Here is an 11,494-nt window from a genome sequence, read left to right on the forward strand (position 1 = left end):
TTTTTTTGTTTTTTGGAGGGGAAACTGGGAATGGAGAAATTCGCATATAAATAAAGAAATAAAAAAATAAAAAAATAAAAAAATAAAATTCAAAATTCTTATATCTTTTAAAATTATACAACATAGTATCAAAATTTGTAGTGAATATTGTATAATACAACAGGAAAATTTTCTACCCCTACCTTGCTGTAACTTAATGTCCAGTGATCAATTATTACCCATCTCTGCTCTCCAGGTCTTTCCCTAGCCTTGGGTAAGCACTATTTTGCTCTGGACTTCTATGAATTTGACTTTTTAAGATTCCACATAGGATTCTACTGCTTGTTTCTCTATGCCTGGTTCATTTCACTTAAAATAATTATCTGCTGTTCAACCCATATTGTTAGAAATGGCAGGGAAAAAAGTGTATGCCCTCAATCTCTCTCTTCAGCAATTTATAAAGTCTTCGATGTAAGGTCTTTGACTCCCTTGTTTTTGTTTTTTGTTTTTGTTTTGTTTTGTTTTGTTTTGTTTGTTTTTTGGTAATGTTTGTAAATAAACATATGTAAGATTCTCTTTTTCAGCATGTGTATTGTTGGTATGTAGAAAGGCTAATTATTTTTGTAACTTTATTTTAATTCCCTTAAGATATACCCTAAGGCTCAGGGGACATCTCAGAAAAGGGGGAAAAAAGATTGTAAAAGCCAGAAGACTAATATATCTGCTCTTAAGTTGTATCTGCTATATTAGACAGGAAAGCTACACCCATAAAATCTTAGCTGTATGGTAAACTCAAACAGGATCTGCAGAATATAAACACCAGTTCACATATCAATGTGCGTGAGTAAAATATTTACAAGATATCATCCCTAGAAGAATCAGTCTCACTCAAAGATGAGCCCCAATTGGTCTAAAACTATGTGATCATCCTAAAAGCACATACTCACCTGCAACACTAAATAAACTGAGCAGGTTGTATTTATATATTAATATATATGCATGCAGGTAACAATACTAATTAAATGAAAAGATAGGTGGATAGAGATAGATCTAGGAGGAATTAGGGGAAAGAGTGATGTAGGGATGAATATAATAAAACAAAGTTATCAAATTCTCAAGTAGTTAATGCAAATATTACATTCTTTTCAAAAGAAACACAGTTTAGTCGTGTCAGACAAGCACAGACAGATCTGAAGCCTATCTGTGAGTGGTAAATGACTGTAGCCCCTTCCTTTCAGGCTGGAAAGACATTTTTAATTGACTGTATGATAAGTATACTTACAGGAGTTAGAAACAGTATTGTTGAATGATTAATAAATCAATCAATTAGATTACTAATTTTTAAATTAAACTTCTGTAAGATGCTTGAAAGACACAAAATATATCACCTTACACATACATACACACACACATGTACACATGCACATAGAAGCAGAAATTAAGGCACAACCCTAAGGAAAGTAAGTAACAAGCACAGAGCTGTCCCCTGACACTACTCGTCCAGAATCCGTAAATGGATCCTCAAGGACCTGGGAAAATGATCAACTAATTTCCAGACAGGTCTGCTTATAATTCTCCATTCTCAATGGAGAAACTTAAGTGCCCTCCTTATCGTTGCCATCATATCTTCCTCCTCTCAGGTTATTATCAAAAAAATTCAAAAAAGAAAACTGTCTACTCTAGGAAAGTAAGAATAAAAGGCAAACTTCTAAGATACTTCATCTTGGATTCCATCCATTCTAATACAGGTAATAAAATAATATAGGCTTAGGATAATATGCTTGTAACAATATACTTGTAGAATCTAATAGCCTCCATAGCTTTCTGAATGTCTGACATAAAACCAATGTTCCTTATACTCATTCTGGTTAGGAGCCTGGTCAAGATACTTCCATAGGCCTTTAAATTGGCATAATTATGCTTATTCTATAGCCAAAGACACTGACGATATTAGTTTTTTATGACTAGCAAAGAAAACCCTTAGCTCTAAATTCAAGGGAAGAGGGGTTGCAACTAAACACATCTTTGTACTGCTTGTTACAATATGGACAATTATTTACAAATAGCTACCCAACATTTCAGACATGGTGTCTCCTTGCTGTAACAGCACACATGAGCAAGATAAAATTATTCTGTGACATGACTCTGGACTGTCTGTGGAGACAATAAACTTTGGCAATAAGACTCTGATGCAAAATTAAAATATTCAGACAATGCCTTTCCTTTATACTGTGTTATAGCCTACCTCTTCATACAGACTTTACAAGTTTCCAATGGCTGACTAATTAAAAAGGAAACAAATCCCCCAAAGAGATAACTAATATCCCAAATACCCTGGGTTCTGAAGCATGATGTCATACCTATGCTCACAGGATCTACGGTTGGTGGGAGCCGAATCTGCTAGATGTAGGAAGAGTGAGTATCTGTATATCTCTGTGTGTGTCTCTATATGAGACTCTGTGTGTGTGTGTGTGTGTGTGTGTGTGTGTGTGTGTGTTTTGCTAAGGGTGCAAAACAGTGCCTTGCATAAGCTAAGCAAGTACCCTCCACCAAGCTAATTTTCCCCAACTCTAAGGGTTTTGTTGTTGTTGTTGTTGTTTAATAAATGAGGCATATATTTGATTACTCCAGCTCAAATCTGTGGTAAGTAAACATCTTCTACACAGAAAAGCTAAGCAGTGCAAGGTGAGTAACAGTGCAGGCTAGCTAAGTATGTTAGTCTGCACAAAGTTAGAGTTAGTTAACCCAAATTATGTTCATATCCTGTTTCTAAGGAAGCTCTATGATAACTAACAGTCTTATTCCGAAAAGAATGGTTTTATTCCTAATATGCTGGAGCTTTGAGTTTTTTAGTATTATGATGCTATTTAGAAAAATGAAATATAGAAAGACAAGGACATAAGTAAGAATGCTTCTGGAGAAATTTGAGTGGAAGAGTAAGAATGTGAGTTTAGGAGTTGACAGCGGGGAGAGGGGAAGGGAGGATAAGTACATGGTTCCTGTTTCCACAATGGAAACAGTGGGGCATTAATAAATTTGCTATGAGTGTCAACATAGGTAAAGACGTTTATCATTAAAATAAGCATGGAAATTAGTTCTTGACAATTAAGCTATTCAACAAAATACTAAAAATTTTTTAAATTGCTAGCATAGCAATTCTTCAAACTACAGCTTTTTAAAGTATGCTGCAAAATACCTTGACTAAATAAATATCCAATCATTTAGCTTTCAAAGTATTGAATGATTTGTCTCTGAATTGATGTTAAACTTTTACACTAAAAAAAAAACTTTGCTCTAACCTTATAAAATGTAAAATCAGGAAGTTCTCCTCATTTGTTAGAGCAAGTTTCCCCTTGAATCAATTCTCTATTCATTAACATTAGGAGAGCTCCAACAAGAGGCAGAGTATGGTTAGAAGATTTCTTCAGAAATAGGTACAGTTTTAATATTTTTCATCCTGCCTCAGAAAAGTGTAAGATAATATACATTAGAATTTTTATACCTGTTTTGAAATTTACCTTCAAATGCAATAAATCTTTCTAGTTGAAGCATTATCTCAGTCTCTAGTTATAAGACCTTAAAATCTGAGTGGAAAAGATATCTAGGAAATACAGCTTTATGACATAAGGAACAGAGTCTGTTCTGAAGACAACAGAAGCACTAAAATTATTAAGGTCATAAATTAGGATATAAACTAATAACATATTGGGAAATTTTCTTACCTTCATGAACCTCTGTCACTGAAGTCAGAAAAAAATATCTGAAAGTAGATAATAAAGATCAGAGAGAATATTTTTATGGTTAAAATTAGCAATTTTTATTTTTAAACAAATTAAAAAGTTATTATTTGGTCAGAAGATTTACTACTTTTTATGAGAATTTTGGGAAGAAAATCATAACAAGGAACACTGTTAACTGGCTTTCTAATTAACAAACACAAATGAAAGTACATACGATCAATCATTTGTAAATACAATAATTAACAGCTTACAGCTCTAAAAACCTTACTGCAGGCAGAGGGGTGAGGATCCCCTGCAGATAAGGTAGTCAGAAAATGCACACAGCAGGTTTAGAGCACAGGAAATCAATATTTCTAATTCCTGTAAATGGGAGTAGAAAGTTGGACTAAGTAATAATAGCATACAGCAATCTAGATAAGGCAGGCAGCCCTGGGCCAGCAGGAAAGCATGTAGGAGAAGACCCAGAGGTAGTCATTCTTTCAAACAACAGCATGGAACAGAGACTCAAACAGAGAGAATCTCATTATATATAATTTATGAGCTCCAAAGTCTACTAATCCCATTAAAAAAAAATACATTGTCTTGCTTCTCTTCTAATAGTCTACCTTTCATTTGATGGCTTACTGTTTTGAATTTTTCATATAGATTGTTGACAGACTCCTTGCATAATTATGACTACATTAAAAAGAAAATTTAAGATTGATTGATATTAAATGGCAGACAATAAAAACAAAATTTTTCACATTCCTTATCCATATCCTATATACAAAGGTTTTTAAAGCCTCAGCATTAGGGGATGCTTGAGAGGTGAGGCAGGAATGGGTGTGTGGGTGAGAGAGCACCCTCACAGAGGTGAAGGGGAGAGGGGATGGGATGGGGGAGTGGTGGAGGAAAGACTGGGAAAGGGACAACATTTGAAATGTAAATAAATAAAATAATAAAAAAACACAAGGGGAAAAAACAAGTTGAATATCTAAGTGTTGTATTATTAAGCATAGATGGTTGGGGTAATTTAATTTAGAAAAACGCAAAACCATTTTGTGGAAATATAATTGTTCATAGTCATTCTACTTTGAGTTACTCCCAAACACTGTTTGGGATAGAAAGAGGGAAGAAGGAGGAAGGAGAGGAAGAGAAAAAGAAGGAGGAGGACCCTTTCCTGGTTTCTTTCCAAGGGCAGTTAATTTAATATTGTACCAGCAATTACGGAATCCACCTTTCATGTAACTGGATTAGGAGCCAGAACTTTGATGATTATATTCATAACAAACGGTCAAATGTCTTCTTCAGTAAATATAATTATTGATTCCATATATCAGGTGCATCTACTCTTGATGCTTAGAAAAGTGCTTTAACAGAAGTAAAATACAACTATTAATCTAAATTAGTTAATTAATCTAAATGTCTTTCTACCAAAACTGACACAATGCATTATCAGATAACATGAATCAATATATCAGAAAATAATATTTCTCCTAAAGTCTCTATTCCACTGCTTCACCTCAGTCACCTGTGAGCTGTAGTCTCTCTCTCTCTCTCTCTCTCTCTCTCTCTCTCTCTCTCTCTCTCTCTCTCTTTCTCTCTCCCTCTCCCTCTCTCTGTGTGTGTGTGATTTCTTGTTGAAAGATTTCTACAAGCAAAATGTAGATTATTCCCAATGACTTAGAAACAAGTAACTTCTCAAGGAAACTTATAAACCTATGACCCAACTTTCATTTGAAATCCATAACTATATCTTTTCATAATTTTCTTTGAGGAGAGGCATAGTAAAACAAAAAATAAAGTTAAGAAATACCTAGTAACGTAATTAAAATAATCAAGGTCCATAAGAGATCAAAGAGGCAGAAGCAGCGACACAGGGCCTATACGGGCCTGCGTCAGGTCCTCGGTATGTATACTATAGTTATTGGGTTCGTATTTTTATGGGACTCCTGACTATGGTAATGAGTAAGACTGACTCTTTGCCTGCTCTTGAGACTCTTTTGCTCCTGTCAGGTTGCCATGTCCAACTTTGATGTGATAGTGCTGGGCTCATCTTTTATATTTTATTTTGTCATGTTTGGTTGTTATCTCTTAGGAGCCTGTTCTTCTTTAATGAGAGTCAGGAAGAGAGTAGAACTGGAAGGGAGGGGAAGTAGGGAGAAGGGGGAGAGTCAGAGGGAGGGAACACAATAATAATCAGGGCATATTATATGAGAAAATAATCTATTTTAATAAAAGAAAAATTACAAATTTTAAAAGAAACCCTTAATTTAAATCCTAAGACTGACCACAGGCTGCTTTCCCTATAGTGAACTTCCCAGAGTGGCTGTCAGTTTTAATCTGTGTTAAAGTGGTTTCCTAAAACAGTTCATGGACAATTTTCATGATCCTTTAATGAATATTTTTGTTGAAAGAAAAACATGTTTAATACAACAGTCCACTCTGAAGAAAATGAGATCCATCCAATGTGTCAAGGACAGGAAGGAAAGTTGTTAAAATACAATTCTATCATTGCTCAGGGTGAGGTAAAGCCCTTCACCCTTGAGGGGGAAGACATTGAACGAATTCACATATGCCAATGAGAATGATAAAATATCAGTTCAGTGTTGAATACTGTTCAATGAATGATAAAAGAGTCATTGATCCCATAATAAATCAAAATATTCATTCACAATAGAATGATAAAAGAATGAAAAAAGTGTTTATTTCTGTAAGACATGTAAAGAGCTATAAAAATATCATAAAGTTACTACTGAACAAAAGATATCACCCAAAAGATCAACAGGATACTTTCATTTGTAGGAAATACAAAAACAGGAAAAGCAAAAAAAGATTGTTTAGAAGTATATACTAGGTTTTAAGTGACATGAAGTAATAAGGAAGAAGAAGCAATTGTCATAAAAGAAAATGACTGATGTGGCAACCGGTTGGGATAGTCTAGGTACTAAGAATGGTGCTTTATGGTTTATTAAACTATATACTTCATTATATTATATTATATTATATTATATCATATCATATCATATTATTTATACACAGTGTCACTCACTGCACAAAAAGAAAATTTCTGTGTCTTTGTGTTGATGTTCTCTGATACTGTGTGTTCTACAGACCAAAACTATGCACAGCAGGAGGATTTAGGATTAAACAATATAGTCACATTTGATATATAAATGTTTGCATTCCTTGAAAAATGACTTAAGAACATTTCCTAGTTGTAATTTTTCTTTGAACTGACATTTGATAATTCCTGGTGCTTTCACAGGTCACAGACAGATGAAAGCCCTGAGCAGCCCCATCAACTCCAGCACCATCACTGGATTCATCCTCTTGGGCTTCCCTTGCCCCAGGGAGGGGCAAATTCTCCTCTTTGTGCTCTTCTTCATTATCTACCTCCTTACCCTCATGGGCAATGCTTCCATCATCTGTGCTGTATGCTGTGATCAAAAACTCCACACACCCATGTACCTCCTGCTGGCCAACTTCTCCTTCCTGGAGATCTGGTATGTCACCTCCACAGTCCCCAACATGTTGGCCAACTTCCTCTCTGACACCAAGGTCATCTCTTTCTCTGGATGCTTCCTGCAGTTCTATTTCTTCTTCTCCTTGGGTTCTACAGAATGCTTTTTCCTGGCAGTCATGGCATTTGATCGCTACCTTGCCATCTGCAGACCTCTACATTATCCTGCTCTCATGACTGGGCGCCTCTGCAACATCCTTGTGATCAGTTGCTGGGTGCTTGGTTTCCTCTGGTTCCCTGTTCCCATAATCATTATCTCCCAGATGTCCTTCTGTGGGTCCAGAATTATAGACCATTTCCTGTGTGACCCAGGCCCTCTGTTGGCCCTCACCTGTGTGAGAGATTCTTTAGTTGAGCTGACTAGCTCTACTTTAAGTTCCCTACTTCTATTTGTTCCATTTTTCTTTATCATGGGGTCTTATGCTCTAGTAATGAGGGCTGTGCTGAGGGTCCCTTCAGCAGCTGGACGAAGAAAGGCCTTCTCCACTTGTGGGTCACACTTGACTGTGGTTTCTCTTTTCTATGGCTCAGTGATGGTCATGTATGTGAGCCCAACATCTGAGCATGAAGCTGGAATGCAGAAGCTTGTGACTCTGTTTTATTCTGTGGTTACTCCACTTCTTAATCCTGTGATATACAGTCTAAGGAACAAAGATATGAAACATGCAATGAAGAAATTACTGAAAATATAAAACTTGTACTCTTGTTTTAAAAGAGAATCTAATGTTGCCTTATGTATTAAAGGAAAAGTAATCAGTAATGATGACATGGATCTGTAATTTCAGAACTCCAGATGCTAACATAAGAAGACTGTCAGTTTGAGGTCAGTCTAAGGTTTGAAACATAAGCTTGTCTCAAAACTAAAACAAACAGGAAGAAAAATGAATAGAAACTAACTGACTTTACTTGGGATTTTTTTCTTTTTTCTATCATTTCCTAGAACATATTGGAGTATAAGGGACCACTAGATATTAAGGATAGAACTGTCAGCTTTTAGAAGCTTAATTTGTTGGGAAAATAAAAATGTATCTAAAAGCAAATCTGCTGACACAGAAAGTCTCCCCACAGAGGCAGAAGAGAAATAAAATAATTTTGTTTCTGAATAAGCATTAAGCCATAATGTATATCACAAATAATTCACTAAATGATTGTAAACATGGCAAAAGTTCTGTACTTTCATATAGTTAAGAAGACTACAATAAATTGTATACATTTTATCAAGAATATATATATATGTATATATGTGTGTGTATATATGTGTGTATATATATATATGTATATGTGTGTGTGTATATATATATATGTATATATGTGTGTGTATATATATATATCCCTCTAAGGGCTCTGACAGCAAGGTCTATGAGCAGAGATCAACCTATATTCAGCTGGTAGGTAGGACTACATCTGTATTTGCTAACTGACTTTATACAAAAGAAATATATAAGCCCCGTCTGGAACAAGTTAAGATTCTACATATACAGAAGCTGAGAGGTGAAAGCACTATGGTTATATCTCAAAGACATAACCCCTCCCCTGCCCCCTGGAGGGAGATTACAAGCTCTCTAAAGTTCTAAGAGAAGAGAAACAAGAAGAGCCATAAGATAAGAAAGCCTGATTTTATTGTTGTTGTTTTCAATAAAGCCAAATTAAGTATGTTATCTTTTCTAGTATTTGCCCTTTCTATTAACAGTAGACCATGACCTTCAGACAAAACCTAAAGTTTTCCACCAACTTTACACCAACACTCAGTTACCTTTATACCTTTAGTCGACTTATATTTCTGTCCTCTACCACAATAACAAATAATAAACAAAAGATTAATATCTTTGAAATATGCAAATGTCCAGATCAGACTAATAAAACGTCAGTGCTAGAATATGAAAGCTCCAAAATATATTAAATACAACAGACAATATTTAGAAGTCTAAAAGGATATTTTATTTTAGTTAAAAGAAGAAAAATACAAATAAAAGTAATAAATTTACCACAGAGGTACAGTAAAAAAAATTAGCATGGTATTGGCATAAATATAGGCAAATAGATGGATGGTACAAAATAGGATCCAGATTTGCAGCCTCTGACCTACCATGACTTGATTTTTTTTTTTCAAAGAAGTCAGGAAAGAAAGTCTCTTCAACAAAATAATGCTGAAAAAACTAGGTTTCTGGGCTGGCGAGATGGCTCAGCGGGTAAGAGCACCGACTGCTTTTCCAAAGGTCCTGAGTTCAGATCCAGCAACCACATAGTGGCTCACAACCACCCATGATGAGATCTGACGCCCTCTTCTGGTGTGTCTGAAGACAGCTACAGTGAATTACACCAGAGTGAGTGGGGCCGGAGCAAGTGGCAGAGGTCCTGAGTTCAATTCCCAGCAGCCACACACATGATGGTTCACGGCCATCTGTACAGCTACAGTGTACTCATACACATAAAGCTCTCATGCTAATACAATATAAAACATAGTCTAACTTTTTAAAACTCCCATAATATCTTGAACTTTTCAAGTTTTAAAAAGTTGAGTTCCTCTTTAAAATATCCAAATACTCTTCATGGTGAGACCCTGGAAAATCTACAATAAATTACATGCTACTTTTTCATTTTTCTTTTTAGAGTGTTAGATGTTTAGAATGTTTAGAATGTTTAGATGAAGAGTGCATTTATATTATTTCCATCCTATCCTATCCCCTTTGCAACTACTCTGATGCCCCTATGCCATTAGAAGTCTGCAATCTCTTATGCCTTAACTATTATTGTTATATACACAAACACACACATATGTATACATGTATATATATATATATATATATATATATATATATATGTATATACCGACACATATGTGTGTTGAGAGATGTGTTTATCTGTGTATATATGGATAGATATTTAGAAAGCAGCTGAGAATTATAATGCCTTAACAAAGTGATAATATCAAATTTTCTTCCAGATGCATGGCCTCACCAACCACAGGTAGTTGGTAGGTTTCTAGTATTTGCCCTTTCTATTAACAGTAGACCATGACCTTTAGACAAAACCTAAAGTTTTCCACCAACTTTACACCAACACTCAGTTACCTTTATACCTTTAGTCGACTTACATTTCTGTCCTCTACCACAATAACAAATAATAAACAAAAGATTAATATCTTTGAAATATGCAGGCATGGGTTGCCTTCTGTTTAGCAGGCCTAAAATTCAATTAGGTGGTGATTGAGGTCACAAAGAGGTTGTCAATACTTTCTACTAGTCGGGAAGACATGTTTTACCAACTGCTTCCTCCTCCAACTTCCAGCATCAATATCAATCTGATGATCTTTTATCTCTTTCCAGAGACTCTTTATGATTCTGCCATCCATAACTTCAGGGATTTTGCAAGTAGAAATATCATTTTTACACTAAATAATAATCCTTTTGTATAATATGGTACATTCATAAGGAAAAGCCTTTTATGAATCTTATTTTGACAAGGTGAAAAATGTCTATGAATGGTATTGAACTTTTGTTTAAGCATTAAATTATGTTTAGTATAGTAGTATTCAAGCAATTGAGAACCTAACTGATATATTCTACTGTCTCCTAAACTGTTTGCTGTAAATTAGTAGACACATTCTGCATTGATTTCATGCTTAGTCTTACCTTTGCATTTCTGCCTTTATTTTCTCCATCCACTCACTTCAAAATCCCTTAGAAGAGACTGAGAGATATTCAATGAACATATTCTTCAAGGAGGCAGTAGAACTGGAACTAGCAGTAGCTGGTAGAGAAGTGCTGCCATAGGTCCACTAAACATGAGTTCTGAATCAAGATTTCAGCCAACTGTTTTTTTTTTTTTTACAAAGAAAAGTATGTGTTTATGTCAAAGTACAATATTAAAAGACCGACTTTCCTCTCAGTGGAAGCTGGTAAGACATTAGTCTATTATCTTTTCAAGTCAATACCTATTTATTGCTTTTGTTGTTTTAAAATAAGTCATTTTACATAAAGAATTTCAAGAGAGATATCTGAAAATTAATCATGTTAATTTAAAAAAATTCACATTTTAATTTTAGAAAACCTAGAATCCAACTGTATTTTGTATTAAAGAGTCCTTTACCACCTAATGCTTAGTTTTATTGAGCATTGTACTACAGTGTGCAAACAGGGCCATTTCATTTTAAAGTTCAAAACATCAATTTATGAAGCCTTGAATAACTTTTTTTCACTATGTTCTTATTTTTTATTAGATATTTTCTTTATTTACATGTAAATTTCTCCATTCCCAGTTTCCCCTCCAAAAA

At 34.8% G+C, this 11,494-nt stretch overlaps 1 protein-coding gene across 1 annotated transcript; it reads left to right on the forward strand.

Moving 5' to 3' along the window:
* The first annotated feature begins 6,962 nt into the window (after positions 1-6,962).
* LOC116084568 (olfactory receptor 11G2-like) lies at positions 6,963-7,913 on the forward strand. The gene has a single exon (XM_031361638.1). It carries the CDS (start codon positions 6,978-6,980, stop codon positions 7,911-7,913), a length of 936 nt encoding a protein of 311 aa, XP_031217498.1. The 5' UTR covers positions 6,963-6,977.
* Positions 7,914-11,494: the final 3,581 nt, after the last annotated feature.

The sequence above is a fragment of the Mastomys coucha genome, unplaced genomic scaffold, assembly GCF_008632895.1.
Source record: "Mastomys coucha isolate ucsf_1 unplaced genomic scaffold, UCSF_Mcou_1 pScaffold9, whole genome shotgun sequence".
Taxonomy (NCBI): Eukaryota; Metazoa; Chordata; class Mammalia; order Rodentia; family Muridae; genus Mastomys; species Mastomys coucha.